Source organism: Sciurus carolinensis, chromosome 13 (assembly GCF_902686445.1).
Source record: "Sciurus carolinensis chromosome 13, mSciCar1.2, whole genome shotgun sequence".
In the NCBI taxonomy this organism is placed as follows: Eukaryota; Metazoa; Chordata; class Mammalia; order Rodentia; family Sciuridae; genus Sciurus; species Sciurus carolinensis.
Window position 1 is genome coordinate 73,312,186 of NC_062225.1, and position 26,177 is coordinate 73,338,362.

The 26,177-nt window shown below is 47.7% G+C and overlaps 2 protein-coding genes across 10 annotated transcripts; one reads left to right on the plus strand and one right to left on the minus strand.

Annotated features, from left to right (window-relative positions):
- Positions 1 to 14: 14 nt before the first annotated feature.
- Positions 15 to 15,063, plus strand: Cgref1 (cell growth regulator with EF-hand domain 1). 3 transcript variants are annotated; one of them, XM_047522948.1, is made up of 6 exons: positions 15 to 240; positions 11,347 to 11,449; positions 12,454 to 12,519; positions 12,611 to 12,681; positions 12,829 to 12,950; positions 13,151 to 15,063. In XM_047522948.1, exons 2-6 carry the CDS (start codon positions 11,364 to 11,366, stop codon positions 13,670 to 13,672), a joined length of 867 nt encoding a protein of 288 aa, XP_047378904.1. In that variant the 5' UTR covers positions 15 to 240; positions 11,347 to 11,363; the 3' UTR covers positions 13,673 to 15,063. The 3 variants fall into 3 exon arrangements, with proteins under 3 accessions (XP_047378904.1, XP_047378905.1, XP_047378906.1); XM_047522949.1 differs by lacking the exon at positions 15 to 240 and adding an exon at positions 300 to 409; XM_047522950.1 differs by lacking the exon at positions 15 to 240 and adding an exon at positions 1,093 to 1,173.
- Positions 15,064 to 15,178: 115 nt separating this feature from the next.
- Khk (ketohexokinase) lies at positions 15,179 to 25,904 on the minus strand. 7 transcript variants are annotated; one of them, XM_047522941.1, is made up of 9 exons: positions 25,443 to 25,904; positions 22,153 to 22,269; positions 19,951 to 20,171; positions 19,629 to 19,763; positions 17,785 to 17,857; positions 16,966 to 17,112; positions 15,845 to 15,933; positions 15,575 to 15,774; positions 15,179 to 15,489 (listed from the first exon to the last, which is right to left on the minus strand). In XM_047522941.1, the coding sequence occupies exons 2-9, from the start codon at positions 22,252 to 22,254 to the stop codon at positions 15,404 to 15,406; spliced, it is 1,053 nt and encodes a 350-aa protein (XP_047378897.1). In that variant the 5' UTR covers positions 22,255 to 22,269; positions 25,443 to 25,904; the 3' UTR covers positions 15,179 to 15,403. The 7 variants fall into 7 exon arrangements, with proteins under 7 accessions (XP_047378897.1, XP_047378896.1, XP_047378898.1 ...); XM_047522940.1 differs by having other exon boundaries at positions 19,951 to 20,085; positions 25,443 to 25,900; XM_047522942.1 differs by having other exon boundaries at positions 15,575 to 15,732; positions 19,951 to 20,085; positions 25,443 to 25,886.
- Between the last annotated feature and the right edge of the window lie 273 nt (positions 25,905 to 26,177).

A 26,177-nucleotide genomic window follows, 5' to 3' on the forward strand; every position in this document is an offset into this window, starting at 1 on the left:
CAGGACCACAGGGCTCGGTGGACCGCGGGGCAGGGGAGGAGGGCGGGGCGGCGGCTGGCTTTGCTCCGGACTCTGCCCGGCCCTGGGCGGCGGCTGCAGCCAGGCGGGCGGGCGACGTGGAGCGGCCACGTGGAGCCGCCCAGGGGAGGGCGGGCGGCTGGTGGCGAGGCACTGGCGGCGCGGCAGCCTCGAGCGCTCACGAAGCCGGAGTCCCAGCCCCTCTCCGCGCTGTCGCAGCAGGTGGGTCGGACCCCGCCCGGGGCGGGCTCTGGGCGGGCGCGGGGGCCGGGGCCAAGCGGCCTCCTGCCTCTGGTCGGGATCTTGAGAGCCGGTTCCTCTGCATCCCCTGTGGCCGGAGCTGGCCCTCGCCTCTGGGCACCGCTGGGGAAGAGATCATCCCTGAGAGCAGGTAGAGGAAGGGTCTGGAAAGCGCCCTCTGAGGCCCCTTGGTTTGCTGATGAGTCCCAGAATTCCCCCAGGCCTTTTCCCTGGCGTATGGGAGGTGTTGTTCCAACAGCCCTGGGAGCAGCTGGCAGGAGATTCACCTCATCTGACCAGTGGCGAGGTGGAGGATTGGGTAGGGCCCGAGGTTATCTTCTGGCTGGAAGTGGCTGCTCTCAGACCAGTTCAGGTGTGCTGCACCTTTGGCTTTGGAACCGCTGTCTCCTTTCTTGCGAGTGAGGGTGGGAATGTTGGGAGGCCCAGTGGCACCAGAGGGATAAACCAAAGGATTCAGTCCAGATAACTTCCCAACAGTCGACTCAGCTAGAAGTGGAATGGATGCTCTGTGAGATGCTAGGTTCCTGTCCTGGGAAGATTTGGGCAGAGATTGAATGACCTTTTGACAGGGATACCATGGAAGAAATGTTGGCACTGAATGAGAAGTTACACAAGATAACCTAGAACGCTGTGACGTCCTAGAGTCTCTGAAATACTCCTGCTTGCTTCCAGTCACTTAGCCTACATTATCTCTTTGCATCCTCTCCAAAATGCTGTGAGAAAGTGTGAGCCTCATTTTAAAACTGATGTAGGACTCAGACAGGTTGAGCGGCCTGCCTAGATAACACAGCAGTGACAGAGGTAGGATTTAATCAGAGGTCTAACGCCAAGACTGAGCTCTCCTCCTATGCACTGCTGCAAAAGCTTGAAGAAATCTGAGGCAGGAGGGTCAATGTGAGTATGATGTGAATAACTTTATTGAATTATATCACACTGTTAAATAACAGTTATGGTGTCTTTCATGTGTTTATTAGGCTAATTATGTTCCCGAGCATTATAATTATAGGAAATGCTTAGGAACATTTTTATTTGACAAACAGTGGTTCAAGGACTCCTTTATTTCTGTTGCTTACAAAAGCTTTTGTAAATGCTTTAAAATGTGTAAATAGGAACAAATCACATTATACCAACCTCATTACACATTACATGAGGCATTAACCTGACTTTCTTCGAACAATGCAGGTGGATTACTTGTACTGAAAATGTCACAGCTGGAAGCATTACTTAAGTGAACATAACTCTAGAATTGGGAATGTAGCTCAGTGACAGAGTGCTTGCCTAGAATGTATGAAACTTCAAGTTTGCCCTGCAATGCCACACACACACACACACACACACACACACACACACTTACCCTAAAAGTCCACATGTAATTATTTCAGTTTTTGAAGTGGACTATAGAGGATGCTAAAGTTGTCAGAAGCGTTCAGAATATTTCAGATTGATGATGAACAAGTTGGGCAAAAGTCCTGGAGAGGAAACTGAAAAGTTTTTTAGGAGATTCTTTTTGAAACAGAATGTTAGGGTAATGGAGCACTGGAAGATGGATCAAAGATAACATGATATCTGTAGAAGGCCTTGAATGCTCAGGTAAGGACTCTGGACTGTAATAGAAATAGGAGCCATTGAAGAGTTTGGAGCAGGGCAGTTTTAGCAAAATGAGGATTTATCTGATATGGGTGTATATAAAGAAGATACCAGAGGCAGAGATAACAGTAAAAGATTACTATATTAGTGTGTGCAAGAAAAAATTCACTATCCACCTAGTAGACACTATACCTTTGTGTAGTAAATATTATCTCCAGTAAGTACACAATGTAACTTAAGTTTAAGGAGAATAATTAACTGATCCAGTGTCACAGGACAGTCAATACTGGAACTGAGAGCTGAAAATGGGTCTGGCTGGTTCTGAAACTGTTCTCCATCCACTATATGTATTGGGTAGTTACATATGTGAGGGATGCATAGGACCAAGTAGAGGAGAGAGTTAGTGACTTATATGGGTGGGTCTCAGGACCAGGTATCTAACTTGCAAGGCTCAGTGCAAAAGTGATTTGAGAATTTCAAGACAATGACAGCAGAGCATTAGACTCTGTAAATAGGAACAAATCACATTATACTAACTTCATTGCACATGACACCCCAGAAAGGCCCTGTGTGACTACACAGGTTGCACATCCACCAGGCAAGCCCTTACGAAGCTGGAGTTCCAATTATTATTAACCTGACCATCTCAAAATGTAGTGACTTAAAATAGAAGATAGGGGAGAGTGCTGTGTCCTTTGGAATTCCACCAGGTGCTCCATTAAGCTTGCAAATGATCTCTAGCCTCCAGACTTCACCCACTCCACTCCCAAGCCTCAGAAACCCTGCATACATACTTAGGGCTGAAAATAGTTCCAGCCCTGGCATTGCTCCCTGGCAGACTAGATTATTGGATAAACTCTTCACCTTCTAGCTGGGTGGTGGGAATCCTCTTTCCTTTTCTTCCTAATGTGTAAACAATGATGCATAGATTTTCTCAGTTTCTTTTTCCACCTTTCTTTGGAGTTATTCTTATGCAAGTACCTTAAAGAGGGGATGGCTTAGTGGCTTGAAATGGTACTGTTGACTTTATTCATGAGTGCAGTCTGGGCAGGGCAGTTGGAGACAAGTACATGTCTAATCTTTCAGTGTTGGCTAGGAGAGCTCTAAGGCTGGGGATTGGAATTGGTGAAGGTTTGCTCTCTGCCCATGGGAAGCGTGAGTTCCCCAGGTATCTCTATCCCAATGTATTTTTTCCACATGGCAGTGGGTAGGGTGGTGGAACTAGAACTAAGTGAAAGCTACCCGGACCTGGCTGTCACCTAGCATCATTTCGGCAATTCACTGGAGGCAAGCCACTAAACCCAAATCATATGCAAGGGGAGGGGAGGGGAATTAGATTCCAGGTTTGGCAGGAACATCAAAGAATTTGCAGACATGTTTTTGGAACCACCGCAGTTGGCCTTGGTAAGTAGATCAGTGGGGTTGGAGGGTGCTTCCCCCTTGAGCCCAAACTGCCACCACCAAAGAATTAGTCTCTGGAGTTCACAAATGTCTCTTCTGAAAGGCAGCTGCTAGTGGATGGCAGTGCACTAAGCCCATAATAAGTTTTGACAGTTCTGAGGGATTTAAATTACTCCAGTGACTTCTGAGGTCTAGGTCCCAGCAGAGAACAGATGGGGAGGAGAAAGCAATTTGAGGGGCTGCAGGTGGGAAGACAAGGAGGGAGGGTATGTGTGAAGCTCAGCCCAGGAAAACTTTAAGACAGAAATAGGTCTTCTTGCATGACAGGCGCTGCCTTGTCTCACTTCTTCCCTATAGCTGTGGGAAGTGCTCCCATCAGCCCCATGTCACAGACCTGAGATGGAGAACCTGAGATGGAGAAGGCTTTCAGCCAGTCAACTGCAAAGCCTGCATTTGAATTTAGGTAGCATGAGGTCAGGGACTATACCCTTGAACTTTGGGCTAGACCACCTTTCCTTAGCTATTGTTTCTCTCTCTCTCTCTCTCTTTCTCTCTCTCTCTCTCTCTCTCTCTCTCTCTCTCTCTCTCTCTCTCTCTCTCTCTCTTTCTTTTTAGATGGGGTCTCACTAATTTGCCCAGGTTGGCCTTGTGCTCATGACTCACAATCCTCTTATCTCAACCTCCTGGGTAGCAGAAATTACAGGTGTGTGTCACTGCACCCAGCTTCTCTGTTTTTTTCTTTTAATTTGTTTTAACATTTATGTCTTTTCCTACTTATATATTTTTAAGCCTGAAGGGGGAAAAGTATAAGAAATACTACCTCCAATTGTCAGCATAGCACTGATAAGATAGTGCCTCACTTTTAGTAGGTGTCTAAGAAATATTAAAGAAATGAACTGGGGGTGTGAGCATGTGCTTAACATGTGGAAGCCCTGGGTTTGATGCACTAAAAAAAAAAAAAGAAAAAAATTTAAATAAATAATAATTATTATTATTATTATATTTTAGTACGGGGATTAAACTCAGGGGCACTCAACCACTAGGCTACACCCCCAGCCCTATTTTGTATTTTATTTAGAAACAGGGTCTCACTGAGTTGCTTGTTGTTTATTTTTATTCTACACACATTAACACTTGCCTTCTTAAGGATGCTTGCCCTCTTAAGGATGCTTGCCCTCCTTGTCTTTGTCAGGTGACATCTGTTGGTATTTCCCATGTGTGTTTTCCACTTGGATTTTCATTCATCACTTTTATGAATATCTGAGATATCCAGCTTGTAAAGAGAAAAGGTTTATTTTGGCTCATAGTTTTGGAGGTTCCAGTCTATGCTGTGTTGGCCCAGTGCCTTTGGGCTTATGGTAATGCAACACATCATGACAGGTAGAGTGTGGTAGAGCGAAGCTGCTTGCCTCATGACTAAGAAGCAAAAGAGAAAGAGACCCAGGTCTCACAATCGCTTTCAAGGTCATGCCCCCAATGACCTAAAATCTCCCATTAGGCTCCACCTATTAGAGATTCACCACCTCCTGATAGCACCAAGCTGAGGACCAAGCCTCTAGCACATGGACTTTTGGGGAGACATTCCAGATCCAAATGATAGCACCATAGTGGTGTTCAACCCAGGGTCCGTACCTTTCGGCATTCTCCTTCTTGCCTTTTCTGACCAACTGGTCCTCTCATCTATTATGCGCCCCTCATTCCACCATAGAGACTGGAACCCCCAGCTGACCCACTCTTCACACCAGCAGACTGGATTCAAAGCATCTCTCTGGCTCATTTACCCATTTATTCTGGTTTCTTCCAGCTGCCTGGCCACTCAGGCCCACGGTGGGCAGGGCCTTCTCACTAACCACCCGGGAAATGGGGCACACATCTCTGCAGTTCTTGGATTTCTATTCAGTGGCCATGGGCGTTTTAAGGGAGATTTCTATCTTTGACTCTCTGCTGAGGTTGTACCCACTGAGGACTCAGGTGGCTTCCAAACCCTACCTGCTATCACTGTCTCCTTGAACTTGACTTAAGGTGTCTCTTGCCATACAGAGGTTTAGACATTTTTTTTTATACTGGGGATTGAATAAATGGGGGATTGAAAAATAAAAATAAAAAAAGGATATTTAACCATGCAGAGACAGGGTCTTGCTAAGTTGCTTAGGCTGACTTTGAACTTATGATCCTCCTGCCTTAGCCTCCTGGGCACTGGAATAGTCCTTTTTTAAAAATTCTTTTTCAAGGTTGGAATGTGGCTTAGCGATTAGGTGGTTCAATCCCCAGTACCATAGAATGTTTACATAAAGGAATGTTATTCAGTATTAAAGATGAATATTTATAATGCAAAAGAATAAATGAATTAAAAATCCTTATGCTGAGTTAATGATTTTCACTAATAACAAAACAATACTCACTATGTTAATCCATTTATATGAAGTTCTAGAACATGACATGAAATCATGGATTTATAGTATCAGGTGAATTATTGCCAGGAGCTGAGAAGAATCAGGTATCAACTGGGAAGCAACATAAATATTTGCTTTAAGGTAATGAAAAAAATCTCCATCTTTATAGGGGCATAGAAAATATAGATTTTTAAATATACAATAAGAATTGTACATTTAAGCATAAATGCATGTTTAAAAACATGGAGAAAATAACAGAATGATTATGATTGTTGATATTGGGTGATGAAAGTATAATCTTTATCTGTTTCCTTTTTATGTGTTTCCAATTCTCTATAATATAGTGATATAAAATGTAAGTGTACTTAAGTGTTATCATTATACTTTATAAAGTACTATCACCTAAAAAAAATTATTTTTCATACATGTATATAGGATAATAATGTCTGTCTCATTCTACCATCCTTCCCATCCCTTTATTTTTTTTTCTCTACCGGTTGTGATATTGCACATTCCATTTCTGTTTCTTCTTAGCGATTATTCTTATATTTTAAATTGCATGTTTAATAAAATTAATCAACCTGTCCACTCTCTTCCCAACCAACTTCACTTCGTGTTATTATTATCAGATATTGTAGTTTGAACCTTTTTTACCCTATTAAGCTAATTATCACTGCCTAATAGTCTGTCTGTTTAGATTTACTCACATATTTTCCAATTCCTTTGCCCAACATATTTCCTTGCAATTCAGATCTCCCTCCTAAGATTCTTTCCTAAAAATTATTCCTTAGAACTTCCCTCAATGAAGAAATGTTGGTGATAAATTCTCTAAGTTGTTCATCTAAAATTATTTTCATTTTACTTCTTTGAAGATTTTTTGTTCCTGCAACACTGGGAATTGAACCTAGGGCCTCATGCATGCTAAGCTGAGCTCTAACACTGAGCTATACCCACAGCCTTGAAAGATAATTTTGTTGAGAATGGAATTCTAGAAAGCAATTGTCCCCCACTCTCTGAACACATATAAATTCTCTATGACTGCATTCTGGCATTACTTGCTATGGGGAAATCACTGTCAGTGTCATTACATTACCTCTGAGATGATTTGTGCTTTCTTTCTGACTGCTATTGTGATCTCTTTTTCTTGATGGTCTATAATTTCAGAATAGGTCCAGCTTTCTGGGTTAGAATATTAGTGTTTTGCAACCTACTGGAAAAATCCCAGCTAGTGTCTCTTCAAATGCTTCTATCCAATTTTATCTATTATTCCTTCCATCCTCCATACCACTTAACCTTTGTTTTATATTTTATCTTTAACTCAGTAAACTGCATTCTGGATAAGTTATTCAGCTCTATTTTCCCATTAATTAATTTTCATATCAGCTATGTCTCATCTATTTAACTTATCTGTTGTGTTTTTTAAAAATTAACCTTTTATTTATAAAAAAAAATTGGTTTGGTTCTTCAAGCCTACTTGATTGATTGATTGATGGTGGTACTGAGGATTGAACCCAAAGGTACTTTTTCACTGAGCTACAGCACTTTTTTAAAATTTATTTTTAATTGTAGATGGACACAATACCTTTAGTTTAGTTATTTACTTTTATGTGGTGCTGAGAATAGAACCCAGTGTGTCACGCATACTAGGCAAGCACTCTACCACTGAGCCACAACCCCAGGCCCAAGCTAGAGTCCTTTTTATTTTTTATTTTGAGACAGGGTCTTGCTAAATTGCTTAGGACCTTTCCAAGTTGCTGAAGCTGGCCTTGAACTTGAAATCCTCCTGTCTCTGCCTCTGGAGTTGCTGGGACTATAGGCATGATCATTTTTATACTCTCATATCTTTCTCATAGTTTCAAGTTTCCCTTCAATTTCTTAAAGCATATTAAATATACTTACTTTATACTTCAGCCATGATAATTCCAATATAGCAATTTAATTTTTGCAGGCCTACTTTTGCCCACTATTGTTTTGCTGGGTTTCACTCTCAATGTCTAATTCCTTCACATATTTATAACATTTGGGCTAGAGTTCGAATTTCTTGAAACTTTACCAATGGAAATCATTTGAGGACTAAATTGGAGTTGAGTCCCTCCTGAGAAGATACGTATTTTTCTGTCAGTCAGCTGAACCCACTACCAACCAGATCCCTTTCAAAATAAATTATCTCCTCTAGGTTTTCTGAACCATACCTACATTTGCATTAATTCTGTCCTCAAACCTACATTAGAGCAAATTCTCAGGGGAGCCAGGTGCAGTGGCACGTGACTGCAATCCCAGCGACTGGGGACCCTAAGACAGGAAAATTGAGTTCAAAGCCAGCCTCAGCAATTTAGCGAGACTTTAAGCAACTTGGTGAGACCCTGTCTCAAAATAAAACATAAAAAGGCCCGGGGTTGGGACTCAGTGGTTAAGCACCCCTACGCTCAATTCCCTGCTACCAAAACAACAAACACAACACAAAAAATCAAATTCTCAGGGGAATTTTTTTCTTCCCTCTACCTGGTGCCAAGGTCAAGATAGGCAGGATTCTTTGCTTCCTTTCTTCATGACTAACTTTTGTTCACCCTTGTATTGAGGGTGTAGCTATTTGGAATCCCAGCTTCACATAGGACATTTCCTATTAGTCTCTTCATATTGGTGTACCCAGGCTTTATTGCTGGTCTCCTCTGCTGCACACAGCACCCAAATTTCTTGCTCAAGTTCACATGGGTTGAGTTTGACAGCCACTCTTGAGGCAAAAGCTGATGTCAACCTCCAGATTACTGTTTCCACAGTGCTTTTGTGCACTGAGAATTTCTTGCCAACCAATGCTTTTGAAAAAATACTCTATTTTTATCCAACTTGGTAGATACTTTCTTTGGGACATTTACTATCATACTATAAGACATGGCAGTTTGGACATTTTGCTGGCTCACTCGGCTACTGGTCTATGTGTCTTTGAAGGTGACATGTTGATATGGAGATGTCCACTCCAACTGCCTATCCTGAATGAGCCCAAGACCTTGTCTCCTTCTGGGCACAACAACTAAAACCCAAGGATCTGTGGTGCTGGCAGGTGTTGGCAAACACTTTGAGGACAGCTGTGGTTTCAACATCCTTTTGGCAACTGGGGCTTAGAGATACCAACAAACTATATGTCTTCACTATGGTTGTTGGGGCCAATCACACCCACAGAAAAATAAAACAGATTCTGTAATCTTTGTATCTTCACCTTCTTGTGAACCTCCATGTTTTGCAAATTCTTGCTCAAGGCACTCACAAAGGTAGAATTTTTGTTTATCTCTCCATGAGCCAGATGTTCATCTGCTCCACCCCTCACGAGAAATTGATGTCCACTTTGGCAGTGGTTCTGGGTTTTATTTGGGGCTGTGGAACTCTTGGAGAATCTGATGAAAGCTGTGTTTCTAGAGGTTGAGAGTCAACTGTGGAGTGATCCTCAATATTTGGGTGCAATACCTAAAATCAGGGTAATTACTCAGGTGCAGAAACAGAAGTTTAGCAAGGCAAGGATCATAATTAGAGCAGGTTTATTGCAAGGTGAGGGAAAGGCAAGTGAAAGTGAGATACACCCTGGAGAGAGGTCTCCACAGATCAGCTAGGGACCTAATGAAATGATTAGGTTTTGGGTTTTTGTTAGGATAGGAAGTGGGAATTTGCAGTAGAGGTAAATCTTGGAGTGGCAGGTAGCCATGCCTCTCTGGACCCAGAGCTTATCCTGTTTGTTGCCTGTTTTGGGGAAGTCATATGCCTGTGCTGTGTGAAAACTGAGGGCAGCCATGCACAGTGGTGCAAACCTGTAATCCCAGCAACTCAGGAGACTGAGGCAGGAGGATCCCTAGTTCAAGGACAGCTTCAGCAATTTAGTGAGGGCCTAAGCAACTTAGTGAGATCCTGTCTCAAAAATAAAACATATAAAAAGGTAACTCAGGGGGCTGGGGAGATAGCTCAGTTGGTAGAGTGCTTGCCTTGTAAGCATAAGGCCCTGGGTTCGATCCCCAACACCCCAAAAAAAAAAAAAAAGGTAACTCAGTGCCCCTGGGTTCAATCCCTGAGGGCATGTGTCTGAGTACTTGGGTCATTGGGTCCTTTCTGGCCTAGCATCTCCAGCAGAAGGTCATATAATCGTCAACCGACCCTCAGAGCAGCTTGTGGGTACATGTGACCTTGGCAATATGATGTGCACCCATAAATCCATGAAGGAATGTGATGAATATCTTCCTGAAATGTAGTGGCTAGGGAGACTGGTGATGCCCTTTAGTAACTGAGTAGTCTGCCTACCTTTCCATAGCCCTTATGGCGTGGAGCGATGGATATGGAGTGTTCTGCATCAATTGCCAGTCAGGGACCCTTTTATAGCCACCCTGTCTCTCATTTCCCCTTCTACCATTCCTGTTCATTTCTAACTAACTAACTACACTAACAAACCTCCCTCTAGGAAAATCCAGTGTCGTTAAGAGTGTAGGGTACCATGCCAGAGGGTTCCTAATCTTCTGCTTTGACCATCAAGCATCTGACAATTTTTCTCCCTAGAAATGGGTTTAGGGTCTCAGAGCTGAGCTCTGGTGGGCTTTTGCTTCCTGGAAAACTCACATTATATGTACACACACACCTGGAGCTAATCAGGAAGCTTTGTGTTTTTTTTTTTTCAATTGATCTGTTTCATAAGTTGATCTGATTTGACTCTTTCCATGTAATCAAGTGATTGTTTTTGCCTATAAGCCTACATAATGTAGATCTAAGGGAAAATTCTTATTGTTTTTTTTATATTGAGATCTGCTTTTCCTAACTGCCTTTGATAAACAGCAACTCCTGGGGCCACTGTGGTGGGACCTTGATGTGTTGCTTTCAATTTTTCAAGGAGTCTGTGCCTTTTGTGGATTTATCTTTCAGTATGCTATTTTTGGGGGGAGGCAGGTACTGGGGATTGAACTCAGGGGCGCTCAACCACTAAACCACATCCTCAGCCCTACTTTGTATGTTATTTAGAGACAGGGTCTCACTAGTTGCTTAGCACCTCATCTTTGCTGAGACTAGCTTTGAACTCTCGATCCTTGTGCCTCAGCCTCCCGACCGCTGGGATTACAGGCAGGTACCACCACGCCTGGCTCCAGTATGATTTTAATAAGCACAAGCTAACCATCTGTCTCCCTGTTTGTGTCTCAGTTTAGGTCTTAGTCTTCATACGATCTAACCCTAACCCTAACCCTGAGTAGCTAATCTGGTCTTTTCCCTTTGTGTTTGTAAAACAAATGGCCTGGGGCTGAGGATGTGGCTCAGAAGATTGTTTTGCCTGTCAAAAAATAAAAATAAATAAATAAATAAAATAAAACCTCTAGTTCAGTGACCTGAACTATAGTTAAAGTGCTACCTTTAGTGGCACCTCTCTGAGCCCCCTGCAGGCTGACAAGGACAGGATGCATGTGCTGTACAGAGGAGCCCCTGCCCCCAGGACTGCTTCCACAGAGCAGCTCTGCTCTTACGGGCTGGAGCTGGAGTAGGATCGATTTTGAACATAGTACCATGGAAGATTGCTAAGATCCATGCAGGAGTCTTCCCTGAGCAAGAGTCGTGTCCCCTGCACTGTAGGTAGAGACAAGGACAGAAGGTACTTCCACCTGACCTAACTGGTCCCCAACATGATGGCAGACACCCCTGCCCCCTGACACTCTAATTCCATTCCCAGTTCCAGTTCTCGGAAGGATGTTACCTTGGCAGATGAGAGCATTAATGCTGCCACTGCTGCTGCTCCCGCTGGGTCAAGCTGCTCCCAAGGATGGCGCCGCAAGGTAAAGGGATTAGGAGGGCAAGTCCCACCTGGGCCAGGAAGAGTCTCTGGAGAACTCAGAGGGTGTGGTGGGCGCCTCTGAGAGCCAGGAGACTGGGGTGTAGGCTCCCTGATCTCTGAATCCCCAACTCCAACCACCTGCCCCATGCCTAGGAGAATGTCACAACCTTGGCATTCAATACATGCTTGCGAGAGCCCTTTGGAAGCAGAGTACTCAGAGCTGCAGTCCTCTAATCAAGACCTACTTATGGCAATGCCAAAGAAATACAGGTCATTCCCACATCACTTCTGTTTTATAGACTCACTTTCTGAAGGTCTTATTTATTTATGCTGGGCAGCTGGATATACTGGGTAGGAATGGAGACAGATTCAGGAATAGTGGCAAAGGCTGGCCTGTGACCAAAATGACTCTAACAACTCCTGCCAGCTTTCTGGCATCAGTCACAAGCCTGCATTGACAATGGCAAACGGATAGCTCCATCTAGAACTGGGAGCACATTTTGAGTTTTACAGAGACTCTGATAGGTTGAAATCCCAAAACTGACATATGCACCCTCTGCTTGAAAAAATAAGAGTTAATTGTAATCATGAAGCAAACTGTGTCTATCTAAACCTGGGTGATACTGCCAGGCTTAGCCAGAGACCTGCTTCGTGGCCCCCAGAACTGAAGGAGAAGGCTGCCACGATCCACACTGCTCTCCGCTCACCGGGCTGTCTCTTAGGCCCCTGACTTGTGTCTACAAGGCATGACCTCATCTGTCGCTACCTCACCTGATACTTTCTTTGGGTTTTCACTGAACAACTAAACAAGGCAACTGCAAAAACAAAATCTGAAAGCAGTAAGTTTCTGCTGCCAAGGAGGCCAGAAGGGATTCTTCCCTGCAAGGGTGTTGGGAATTTGAGGGAACAAGTTCCTTTGGTTTTGGGGAGAGAACTCTGCTGAGAGGCAGGGGTGGAGGGTTGGCAGGTTGGGCTCTCTTCAAGGCTGGTCCTTCTGTCCTCCAGGCCCGACCCTGAAGTACAGGAACAGCCCCTATCCAACCCCTTCCAGCCAGGCCCAGAGGGGCTCCGGTGAGTAGGCTGGGCTGGGTCCTTGGTGACTAGGTCAGGCCTGGGCCTGTGGATTGGTCTTGCCTGGGCTGATTTGCCACTTTTCTAACAGACTTCTGCAGAACTATCTAAAGGGACTAGAAAGAATGGAAGAGGAGCCAGAGCACATGAATCGGGAACAGGGTGAGGGGCTGCTGGGCTGCTGGGCTGCTGGGTATGGGGCTGGGGTCTCAGGGCAGCCAGAGCTGGGACTGAGCCCCAGTTGCCTGTGGACTCCTGCCTTCTCCACCTGTCCCCAGTGCCTCTTCTAACTCAGCTTCTCCTCTCCAGTTCTACTCTACCTTTTTGCCCTCCATGACTATGACCAGAGTGGACAGCTGGATGGCCTAGAGCTCTTGTCCATGTTGACAGCAGCTCTGGCCCCAAGAGCTGTTGACTTTCCCATCAACCCGGTAAGCTCTGCTGGAGACTGCAAGAGACCCAGCTCCTTGGCACTTTGGATCTTTTCATCATGACTCTTTACAGATTCCCTGTAGGGGGGAAGGAGGGCTTAGAGCTCACATGGCAGGAATGGAGGATGCAGGGGAGGAACAAGGTTCCTGGGAACATCTCTGGTCACTAGAGATCCCATGGTGACTCTGTGCTTCCACAGGTGATCCTGGTAGTAGACAAGGTGCTCGAGACCCAGGACCTGAATGGGGATGGACTCATGACCCCTGCAGAGCTCATCAACTTCCCAGGAGAGGCCCCTGGGAATGCAGGGCATGCAGAGCCCAGAGAGCCCCTGGTTCCAGCACCCCCAGGACCACAAGCTGCTGGGAGGCAGCCACCGGTAGCTCGGATTCCAATGAAACAAGGAACCCTGGAAGCCCTGGGTCCCAGAGAAGAAGCTGGAGGCCAGGAAGAGGCCAGAAGGGAGTCCTTGGAGCCTACACAGGAGGCTGGGCATCAGGCGGGGGCTGAAGGGGATACCCCAGGCTCTAGAGGGGAGACCAAGGGACAAGTAGAGGCTGAAGGAGATGCCCCAGGTCCTGGAGGGGAGGCTGGAAGACAGGCAGTGACCAAGAACAATGGAGGGGAAGCCAAAGAGCTTCTGGGAGAAACACTGGAGTCCAAGAACACCCCAAATGAGTTTGAGGTTCATGATATTCAACTGGAGAATGATGAGATGTAAGCCTTGAGGAGAGAGGCCTGCACCTCTCATGTTTTCAAAGGGTAGGGGTGTGTATGTTGGGATGAGGACCACCTCTGGGTCCCCTTTCTGACCCCAGTAGGTGGCAGGTCTTTCTGTGTAGCTCAGGGAGACCCTATGTTGAGAGGCAGCTTTCAGGCCCAAATGAACAATAAACAAATGGAATGAATTCTTCCCCTGGGCCATTTCTCCACCAGTCTATCCCCTACAGGGCCACAGGGCATTGGGAACTGGACAGGCCTCTTGGAGGGACAGAAATTTAGCTTTCCCAGTGTGCCTGGTCCTGAGGTGCTAAGACAGCAGAGTCTATAGTCCTAGCTGCAGATAACCCCATGAAGAAAGTTCAGTCTATCCCTGGGACCCAAACAACCTCCTGTTCCCTCTTCACTGGGTACAGATACCTCATGTCCTCCTCGCAGTTCAGGATAGATGGTCCCCATCACCCTGTCTCTGTGCAACACCCCCCCCAGTAATATTAATAATAACTATCATTTTATTGAGAGCCTAGTATACACCAGGTACTGTGCTGGCATTTATGTTGTCTGATTTTTATCCTCACAATAATCCTATGACCAGGCAGAATTAACCCCATTTGACATATAAAGAAATCACGGGAGATGGAGTTAAATAATAGGCCATAAAGTGGCACACAGCTAATTAAACGGCAGATTTGAATTCAGATCTGAGGCTGACATCCATGCTCCTGATCACGTCATGTGGTGTCACCTTTCCTGCTCCAACTCCATTTGGGAGAGTTGGCCCCAAATACAATAGACCTTTTGGACCTGACCTATCAGAGGGACAGCAACACTTCGTGTCGGCCACAAATGTGTCTGAGGTACTGCCTTAACTACAAGGCAGATGCCGGGCAATTGATGGAAGAAGGTATTTTTGGACTGCGAGGGCCCCACAGAACCACAGAGTTGGCTCCTGCCCACTGGCCTGTGGTCTGGCATGTTGACTCCTGGCTCTGAGGCCTCTAAGTGGAGCCTGCACAGCACAGAGGCTGGACGAGCTCTTCTCGAGGCTTCTGGTTATCTGGATGGATGGCTGGGCTGTGAGGAGAAATGTTCTCTTCACCCAAGAGTGCTCAAGGTCTCTCCCTCTCGCCTCCCCCTAGATGATCTTCGCCAGGGAGAGCTGAGCCTTCCACAGTCTGAGGACAGCAGGCAACAAGGCCGAGTACTTCCTGCTGCTCTGGCCTAGCAGCAGCTCCACTGGGAGTCAGGGATGTTAATTTGGGAAATGGAGAAAAAGAGGGAAGACTGTAGTGTTAAAGTCTCAGAGCAGTTCTGACATCAAGGAGAAATAAGGCTGGGGTTGTGGCTCAATGGTGGAGCGCTTGCCTAACATGCGTGAGGCACTGGGTTTGATCCTCAGCACCACATAAAAATAAATAAATAAAATAAAGGCATTGTGTCCATCTACAATTAAAAAACAAAAACAAAAACAAATTTAAAAGAAGGACAAATAGATGGCCAGAGGAAACTGGCTCGGGGGAAGATTTATTTGCTCTGAGGCTCTGCAGGGGGAGATATGGGGAGAGGAAGAGACAAAGGACACAGGACCCAGGCAGAGTCCTTCTCACAGCCCACATTTGCCTGGGTACAAGGCAGCCTGGATGCCAGGCTGGACAGAAGGGAGAAGACAGTGGTAGCCAGTGATGCCAGCCTTCTAGGGAGGGGTGAGCTGGTGTCTCCTGCCACATGGCTCTCACACGATGCCATCAAACCCCTGCAGACCACACTTCTTGCCAGCCACCTGGCAGCCAAATCTCAGTGCCTCCTGCATGCTCTTGCCTGGAGGAGGGATAATAGCAGGATCATCCTGGTGTTCTGCACAGGGGCAGGACTCAGCCCTGCCCCCTCTGGCTGGAGTACTTACCCTTGGAGAGGCTGAAGATGACAGAGGCATTGAAGGTATCGCCAGCCCCTAGAGTGTCCACTACCCGGGGTGGTGGGAAGGCATCCGAATGGAGCAGCTGGCCATCAGGGCCCAGGGCATCAGCACCCTCCTCAGCCCAGGCACAGATAAGGGTGGCCCTGTAAGACTTCCACTCAGATGAAGGTTGGCCCACCCCAGACCTGTCAGGGCAGACCCTTGGAGTCTAGGCTCCGCCCAACTCCCTAGGATCCCTCTGGCTTCCCCACTCACCCTTTCTTCACACGACCATACAAGCCCTTCAGGGCTTCCACTGCTGACTGGAATCCCAGGTGCTTGGCCACATCTTTGCTGACAAACACCTGTGGGCAGTGGAAGAGAAGCTGGCAGCCACCTCTAACTCTAGTCACTTACCGACACAAGTTCTGTGTATGGCTCTCGGGTTATAGCATGAGTCCCCCAACATGGCTACATAAATCTCCAACATGACATCTCGCTGTCCCATAGGAACATATTTTTATGCTTGTTTAAAACATTTTAGACTACAGTCTTATGAATTGTGACAGCAAAACCCTGTCTATTTGTTCTAGGATCAGTGAATTGGAAACCCTGGACCGCCATCTTGGGGTGAAATCTATCCTGCTCAGTCAAACCACCCTGGCTCTCAGGAGCAGTTTTGTTTTGTTTTCTCCACACCATTATGTCCTCTAGAGCCAGTTTCTTCATCTGTAAAACAAAGCAATAGGCTTTCTAGAAATCCAACACTAAGTATACAACAGAATCTCCAGAAATAGTTTTGATAAAACAACAACAACAAAAAAAAAAACAGAAGCTGGTTCTACTCTTACCAATTAAATGAAAAACGAAGGAGTGGCGCTCAGGTATTCCTATTTTTAAATTACACACCAAGACTGAGGACCAAAAGCTAGACATCTCCAACCAGCTTTGGTTATGATGCTGGGATTATTACCTAAATTCCATTTGTACCAGGCTCTACCCAGTTGTGTAAGTCTTCCTCCCACCTTCCCCTCAATTCTAGTGGCTTCCACAACCTGCCACTCACACCCCAGAGTTGGAAGAGGCTTGAAACCAGAGAATAGTTCAGTTCCCTCATTTTGCAGAGAAAAAGATAGCAGACCCAAAGAGGAGATGCCTGTGGTTTTCTAGGCCTTGAGCAAACCCCCTGGGCACACTTATTCCTGTGCGCTCATTCGAGGTAGAAAAATCTTACTTCTTGGCCACTGTAGAAACTAAAATTGGAACTTGGCCACCTTCCAACATTGCCACCTCAGAGCTGCCATTTTGAGTCTGGTAGGCAGGCTAGCAGCCTCTCTGGCTCCTTTTAAGAACTGAGTTAGCTGGATGTGGCAAGGAGGGGCTGCGGGGGCACTCACCATCTCTCCATAGCCAAACAGCTGGAACAGCTCCTCCCGGGGCTTCTCTATCTCCACGGACACCCGGATCTTCTGCTCAGAAGGCTGCCTGGCATTGTGCTGTTCTATCCGCTGCAGCATCTTTACCTGCTCTGATACATTCCTGCCCTGGGACAGGACAGGGCAGCTCAGGCAGTGTCTGGCCAATCTAGCTCATTCTTCCACCCTGCTGGAACTTGAGGAGGGAAAAGGGCTAGGGGAAGCTGAGCTGGAACCCCATCCTAAGTTACAAAATTCTAGGGCTGCCATAGATCTTGGAGCTCTTACTGACTAGCTCCCATTTCACAGTTGTGAAGACTATAGAATAAGAGACTTTCTGAAGGACCTGCAATAAGTTAAATGACTGGGAAAGGACTAGAACTCAGGAGTTTTCCTTTCACCCAGGCTTCAAAACTTCTCCCCTGGAGTGAAGGTTCTAGTTCTCTTTATTTGAGACCTGGGTAGGCCCTCACATTCTTGCTTCTTCAGAGGTAAAGCAGGTAAGCCCTAAGCAGCCAGCCTCCTGCCAGAGGTAGAGCTGGAGGAGGCAATGCTACTATAACACAAAAACTACTGCCATTTCCTGGAACCTCTCTCACCCACAACTGTGCCTCTCTCACCCAGTCCTTCTGGGCTTTATTCTTCTCACCTGAAAGACAGGAATAATGGAGAGGGGATGTGGAGGGTGGATTCATTTATTTCTAAGATAATTTATAGTTCAAAGAACCCAAGAAGGAGGCAGAACATGTGGAGGGGCCTGGCAGTTTGAACCCCTAGAAACACAGGTAAGGCAGCACTTGCCTCAATATGGATCCACTTGAACCGGGTCAGGTCGACCTTCTCAAAGTCCTTAGCAGACACATCTGGTAGGTTCCTGTGTCACAGGATGGAAAGAATAGAGAAGAAAGGGCACGGTGAGTCAGCCAGGGTCATGATCTCTGACTGACTGCTGGGGCCCTGTGCTTACTAGCACTTCCAATGGTATAGCAGGATGCTAAGAAACACAGGGTTCTTGAGTTCAGCTCTGGGATAAGCCCTGAACCAGTTTGCTGAGTGCCCTTTCTGAGTCTGATGCTATAATACTGTCTAACTACAACATGTGCCAAGGGGCTGGCTGTGTGCTCTGGAGCCCCATCTCCCAGAATGCTCTAAGAGTGCCAGGGACTATACTTCCCAGAATCCCCCTTGGCAGCACACAGCTCCCACCAAAGCACTCTCTAAGTGAACCCCAAAGCCTAGGGCCACCCTGCTAGGAGCTAGCTCTAGTCCTACTTAGTTTTGGTGCTTTAGCATTGGGAATTTGCTCATAATACCCAGAGCACCTTATCCTGGGTTTAGCAGCTTCCTGTTGGAACCCTGAGATCAAAGTAGGCACTTGAGGAAAAGTTAATGTTTGGCTGGCTTACATGTCGAGACCAAGTAAGGGGTCTATCTCAACCTTCCTTGAGGTCCTTGACCAGAGACCTACACCCAGCTGATGCCCTCCCTCTATGTTCTGAGACTGAATCCTTGATCCACCTCACTAGCTGTATGACCTGGGGCCTTTCTGAGGCTGCTTCCCCATCTCTCCATGGGATTGAAACCCCCAACCTCATAGGCCTGCTGCAGCTGGAGATATATGTGTGAATATACCTGGGTAGAGGCCAGTGGACAATAAACATTTCTCCTCAAAACTCCTCCTCTCCCTTCTTGTGGGTCCCATATTGTGTCCTTGATCAAAGTTGCTTCAGATTGTTGCTTAATGGGCAGATGACAAGGATTGCCCCATCTGAAGGTCACCTCTAGCACGTATGTGTGCCAACTCACTCTGGGACACAGACCCCAAGGATTATAAAGTCTGTCTTGACATGATTTCCCCATCCCCAAGTCCAGTGGTCATGCTAGACAGTAGAAAGTCTGAACCCCAGGGCAGCTGGGCTTGGGCCCTTCCAGCCCTAACAGCTCCTGGCACATACTATGTTCTCAGTAAACCTCTGGGGTTCTTCAGGAAGGAATCTGGAAGGAAAAGAATGTCAAGGCCCACAGGACCTCTCCTGAGGACAGTGGGACATGGGAGAGATGCCCCCAAGTTTACCACCACATCACATGGTCCTGATCTGCTGACCCAATGTTTCCCTTCCTTCTCCATTAGCAATACCTGCAAATGGTGTATGGTGTGTTGGGTTTCATCATGCTGGGAATTTTGGGGGCCTCATCCCTTCTGAACACACAGAACCCAGCTCTTGTTGCCATGCTAAGGCTGGCAACCCTGGGGCTGACTCTGGAAATCTGGGTCCCCTATCCCAGTTGGTATAACTTGGGTTGACTCGCATCTCCCACCCTCTGTCCTGGGAAAAATTTCCCCACACTCACACCAAAGCTGTTGATTGGCTAATTTGGAAAGAATCACATCATCAATTACATTTTGTACAGGTCTGCTGCCCATCATTGGTGTTGACCAAGGCCAAGTTACCAGGCAGAGCAGAACCCACCCCTTCCCACCTCACTTCTCCCCTAATTGAAAACAATTCCAAAATCACTGAACAGTTTGATAGGGGGACAATTTCTGGTTCAGAGAAGACATTGGGAGGCAGCTGGGATGCTCCCAGTAGTGAGTGAGGGAACTGATTGGTGGGTTGTGGTGGGGTGAGGCCAGGGGGCCTTACGTGTCGTAGAGCACAATGGTACGGGAGCCACAGGAGTTGTTGACGATGCAGCAAGAGCACGGGGTATCCCCTCTGCTCTGCCAGGCCACATGAGACACATCTATGCCCCGCCGCCTGAAGTCAGCCACCAGGAAGCTTGGGGTGGAGCCCGAGCCAGAAAAAGGGCAAGGAGACACAGATTAGAGCCCATATGTGGCCTGGACCTCCCACAGGAGTGGGAAAGGGGTGCTGGAGTACACCGGCCTACGAGAGAAGAAGGGTCCTGTCCTGGATGTTTAGTGACAGCAGCGGCATCTGGCAAAGCACAGACAGGTGTACAAACCTGTAGGCGTGGAGGATGGTGCGGCTACCACTGGTCTCGTTGATGATGACGGTGGAGATGGGGATGGAGCCCATGGTCTGAGAGACCGTGTAGCGTAGATCCACAGAATAGCGACGGAGGTCATCCAGGACAAAACTGCCAGGGTGGAGTAACCCAGGGGAGGTGCAGTTCGGCAAGGGTTTGGGGGACTGGAGGGCAGCTGGCAGGGCCACTAAGGGACCCTGAAAAGCAAGGTGTGAGCAGAGGGGGCTGGGAGAGAATTGAGAATCCCAGTTTTGCTATAGGCTGTGCAAGGGGGCCAGAGACAGGGTGCAGAGCCTGGAGCTCAGAGAGAGAAACACAAAGGGACATTCTTTTAGGTCCTGACTAGAGCAAACTCGTTAATTCTTGACTCCGCCTTCCAGTACAATTTGGGTTAGAAAGAGTTGCTCCTGCTCATAAAGCTAGATGGGGGGTAGATGAGGTCTAGAACCCGTATCCTGTTTGAGTCAAGCAGGTGTGGGCCTTGTGGCCTTTCTCAAGCAAGGGCTAGGCCTAGGCAGAATTAATTATTAATCACCAAGGTGATACTTTGGACCCCCCAGCTGCTCTCTGCATGATCACCCCCATGGAGCTCCTCTCTTTGGAGTTCCTTCCAGTCCTCCCGTAATTCCTCTCAATTCTACACTGGCTTCCATAGTGCCCAGCCAGGAATTGGTGCTGCCTTGGTGGGCCTGCTCACTACCCTGTCCTCTCAAAGCCAGGTTCACCCCTCCCTGGGAAATGAGCTGGCTCCAAGTGCCTGAGGCCCCTGCAGTATGGGCCTGGCTCAGGACAATTTCCCAGAATACCTTCCAAGCAGAGTGAGCCCAGGAACATCCCCTCAAGAAGACTGCACCAGAGAACTAGGAGCCCAGCTTCACCCTTTGAGAGCCTTCTCAGAATCACACTATTGTGTGCTCAAGAGCTGGTAGATATGCCCAGCAATCTAGTGCCATTTTGGGTTTTCTCACTGACTCTCAGCAACACCAAAGTTGGACAAGACAGAGTTGTGGGTACCAAATGAGGGTATCACTCCTCGACTTACAACTCAAGGACACTTTAAATAGTAGTTTTCCCAAAGTAAATATGGTTTGATGTACCAAATAACTTTTTGCACCCAGTGCCTGGTATACAGTAGGTGCTCATTAAATATTTGTTGGGCATGTGAGGTGAATTCTGAATGGCCCAACAACCAGCATGATTGCTTCATAAAGGAGACGCCACCATCCTAAGCAAGAGCCACAGTTTTGCCTCCAGCTAGGAGGGAAGGAACTAATTCAAGAGGGTTAACAAGTGACCAGCCCTTGGTGCCAAGTCCCTCTGTCCCATCTCCAGGGCAGCTTCTCTCCCCCTCCTTGCTTTGTGCCAGTTCTTTGAGGCAAGGAGTTTGGCTGTGGCTCAGGTGATTGGGCTCTGGCAACAGCCCCTTCAAACCAAGGTTCAAAGGGCAGTGCTTCACAGACCAGCAACCTGGCAGTCTGCCCCGTGCCCACAGTGGGCAAAGTGTGGGCCTCACTTCCCGATATGTACTTGCTGAGTCGGCAGTGCCAGAGGTCAAAGGGCTCTTGGGTCCTTGTAGCAGTCAACATGGAGAAAGCGTGTGGGCCACTTATGGGCTGCAGCCTCCACAGTGGGCTGGGAGGCACAGGTTCTGGGCCCAACTCTAGCACGTGGCTTTGGGATGTCCCAAGCAGAGCACCCTTGCTACTTCAGTGAACTACAAGGACATGAACAATGGCCCTGCCTTTCAACAGGGAGATAAACTGTAGGCCTGGACTCTGGGATCATGGGTGCTGGATGTCTCTGAGGAGCGTGGGTACAGTATGTCCCTAACTGCCTTCTGCCATGAGCACAGCCAGGATAAAGGCCTGGAGAAGGGCAAAGGGAAATCCATCGCAGTGTGCAGGAAGCAAGGAAGGAAGCAAAAGGTAAGGAGGCCTAGGCAGGCTTTGCTGCAAGCTGTGGAAAAGAAACCTTCATGGGAGCAGCATTAACAACCGAATGGCCAACAGGCTACCTCAGACAGGTCTCAGAGTCTGGGACTCCACTGTGTCCACTCCCACCCATTTCTGTTGGCCACCATTCATTTCTTCTACCACCCTCCCCACTCAGGGTCCAGGCACCCTTCTGTCCACACCCTGAAGGCAAGTGTCCACCAGTAGGGCTCCCTCCTGCACTCACTCGGCAACAGGGCCAGAGGCCAGCGAGCCCATGAAGGCACAGGGGGCTCCGAGCAGGGAAAGGACGGTGCAGGAGTTGGACGCGTTGCCTCCACGTTGCCATCTCTGGGAGAGACACCTGAAAGGAACAAGGCAGGTCCCTACAATACCAGGAAGCTGGTCCTGGGAGAAGCAGAGCAAACTACAGATCCCTGTAGAATGCAAGGGCCAGGGAGTGTCCTCAGAGAGCATCCAGGCAGCCCAGGCTCAGCCAAGGGAAGGGGCTTGGCTGTGAGCCAGGTCTGTCCCTGTAGCCTGTTACATTCAAGCTCAAAACATATACTTTTGATTCTTCTACCTGATCTTAGGGCATCAGGAAAGCACTCACTGGGCTCCAGCACTAACTCTGGGTCCTCTTTTTGGTCACAATGACCCCTTTCCCCCCAGTCAGAGTTGCTCCCAAGGGGCCATCCTTTCAGCTTCCACCTTGATGACCAGATCAACTCCTAGGGCCCCTCCCAAAGGGATCACATTTGCTATCTACTCCTATCTCAGGAGAGTCAACTTCAGTGATAAAACAAAGATTTATCAAATGAAATGAGCAAGGCAGGAGAGCAAACCCCATGCTGCGATCTCTTAGGAAGTGTGTATGGGCTGGGGATATGGCTTGCCTGCATGCAAGAGGTCCTGGTTCCATCCCCAGCACCACAAGAGAAAAGTAGGTGAACTACTGTGTCAAAAGTTCAAAAGATTATTGAGTACAGACCAGTTTTTCTCCATCTTTGCTGAAAATCTATCAAAAGGAAAGTAACAAGATACACCTGAAGAGCTTCTATCACTAACAACAAAAATGATAACTTACACATTTAGACACAAAGCATTTTAACGATTTCTCGTTTATGCTCCAAAAATACTGAGAGGCAAACAGTGTGGGCTATTATTTCCATTGTGTCAGTTCCAAGTAATGATGATGACTATGGTGGTTTACCATAAGAGAAGCAAGTATCAGATAACCACTAATTAAGAGAAATAACAGAACTAGAATTTGGGGGCTAAGGTACATTTGTACACAAAACTTTGAAGTTCCCTTCAAGGGAATATGATCCCATGAGGAAAAGAGGATACAAATTTGTAAAGGGTCAAAGATTCGTCAAACCATGTGCTTTAGGAAAGTTTTCAAGAAAAGAAAGGAAGAGCTTAGAGGGATGGGACTTGCTAAAGATTGTACCAATAATTAATGGTAAAGCTGACATTAAACCCCAGGTTTCCCAACTCCAAAACCACTACTATTCACCCTGTAGTTTGAAACAAAAAGCAGTTAGGACCAAGAATCAATGAGGTTTCTAAGAAGGGGTGCAGGATGTCACCCTGAACAATCCTTCAATGTCTCACTGATACTCCTGTGTGGAGCTGCTCAGCAGACATGAAGATACTTTTTGGAAGGTTCTCCTTGACATAGACCCTGGAAAACGCCACTCTTCAAGGGTCTGGCTGAATTCCACATCCTGAGTCTCTGGGAAGGCAGAGTTCTGATGCCCACAAAGGAATGGGTCCAACTCAGGTTTGCTCTTCTAAAAGGCCCAGCAGAGTCTAGGAGCTAGGCTACAGGGAAATAGCACTGTGGGGGAGGGAGGCACACCCAGAGGGCAAGAAGCCCAGAAAACAAGGAAAGGGGCTCTTACAGAGGCACCTCCCATAGGATTCACTTTCCAAACCTGCCTCATCAGTTTGGAAGCTAGGAGGTCCTCCTTCTCCTGACCTCCCACAACATCAAGTTTAAAGAGAACAAAAATTCAGGTATCGCAGAGTGAGGCACCCTGAGTTCTCCTTAGTCCTGACACAGTCCTTAGAGAAACCGCAGTGTTGGAATTTGCATGTTCTCCTGAGAGTAAGCCTAGCTCCTCACTGAGCACTGGGTCCTGGGGCTGGTTCTACCTTGGTAGGTGAGTTAGGGCTATGTAGCAGCACATCCAGTGTCGCTTTCCCACTGTCTCTGCACTCTGGCAAGGGACTCCAAACCTCTGGCAAACACAGCAGCCCAAAGCAGAGGGTTAACTCCATGAGATGAGAGGCAGCAAAGGGACAAGAAAGACAGGAAATGGCAAAGGACAAGAGCATTAGACTTGGAGCTAGGAGACATGAATTGTAATCGCTGCTCTGCCACTTAGTAAATACGGGGCCTGATAAAAATCATTGAATTTCTCCAGGTCTTCAGTTTCCTCATGTATAAGAAGGATTTGACTTGTGCTTACACAGTTCCCAGAGAAAGTATGAAACAGGGTATGTGACAGTGCTCTGTGGACACAAAGTCAGACCTGATCTCCCCGTCGGCCAGCCTCGTGGCTGTCCAGAGTTTCATGTCTTGCCAGAGTTCAGCCTTGAACTGCATTTCATTGAGTTCTTGGCTGAGACAACCAATAGCTAATGAGCAATTCTCATTGCTTGGAGTGGTAGGTTGTGCCAAGAGAAAGCCAGTGTTCCACCCCACAGAAACACTTCAGTGGCATGACAGTGGCTCTTATCAACAGTAAAGGTCAAGGCTGGAGTTGTAGCTCAATGGTAGATCGCTTGCCTAGCACATGTGAGGCACTGGATTCTGGGTTTGAACCTCAGCACCACATTAAACAAGTTATGGAATAAAACAAAGGTTTTGTGTCCATCTACAACTAAAAATATTTTTTTAAAAAAGAGTAAAGAGTAAATATGGGCTGGGGAAATAACTCAGTTGGTAGAGTGCTTGCTTTGCAAGCACAAGGCCCTGGGTTCAATCCCCAGCACTGCAAAAAAGAAAAAGAAAAAAAAAAAAAAAGTAAAGATGTTCTTGAACAATCTAACTGCACATACCTTTCACTATAAGGGACCTTATATCTTTTTAAGAAATAGTTGGGAATCGTGTGTGGCAAATAAATTAGAAGTAAATTTGGTGAGAGGCAAGTGCATAGGTTTGGAGTTAAAAAATAAAAAGGAAACTGGCCTATCTGCGCTCTCTCCGGCAAATCACTTCATCCTTCAGTCTCTACTTGCTTATCAGTAAAATGGGGATCCTGATGCCTGACACAGTCCCACGGTTGAGATGGGAACTGGCTAACAAACCATTATACAAAGGCTGGATCTTACTTTGAAAGTCCTCCATTCTCTCCTCTCTCCTGAGAGACCCCAGGCTTCCCTGACAGAGGGCGCTGGCTCTCGAGATTGGACGCTCACCCGCATCACTGCGGGGTTCCTGGCTCAGCACCCTGTAACCTTGGCCGCCGGGCACAACGTGGAGCTGCACCAGCCCGTGGGGTCTCTGAGGGGCCTGGGCGCCTCTACCTGCTATCCGTGTCCTCCTCCGGGTACTTGTCCACCACATTGATGATGTCCAGCACCACCAACCCCACGCACAGAATTTGCTTCTCCTCCATGAGGCTGCGCCCAGAACTTTCTGCCTGTGGGGCTGCTGGGGTTCCTGTCAGAATCTGCCTCTTATCCTGGAGAAGGGTGTCGGGCTCCCAGGGGCTGCCCTGGCTCCACCTCCTCGTGCCGGGCTCCTCCTCCAGGGAACCGCCTGCGGACAGGTGCAGCCGGGAGGGGTGCAGGTGCCCTGGCCTGCAGATGGCACCTCCTCCCACTTCTCGCCCTCAGTTTCCTTACTTGGCAGACTCAGAGCCGGTGCAAATAGAGTGCAGCGAGGCAATCCCAGGAATGCAACGCGAAAGGCACTAGTAACGCGCCACTCGCCCCGCCCTGCCCTGCACCCGCAGCTCTGGCTCCCCACCCTGGACGACCCTTGGAGCCGGGACCTGCCACCGGACCCCTGTGCTCACAGCCCCAGCCTCCACTCGCTCTTGGCCACCACCCCGCCCCCGAGGCCCCGCACTTCCCACCTGCGCCCAGCCTTCGCCACCCCGAGCTAAGATGACGGCGGGCGTCACGTGACGAACGCGGCCCGGCTGCTCCAAGGTCTCTGGCCCAGCGACCTCTCGCGGACGTCGGGGGAACAGGCATGACCAGGAGGACGTGCTGGCTGGGGCCCCAAGAGACTGGCTCACCTGGCGGCCCGCGCCT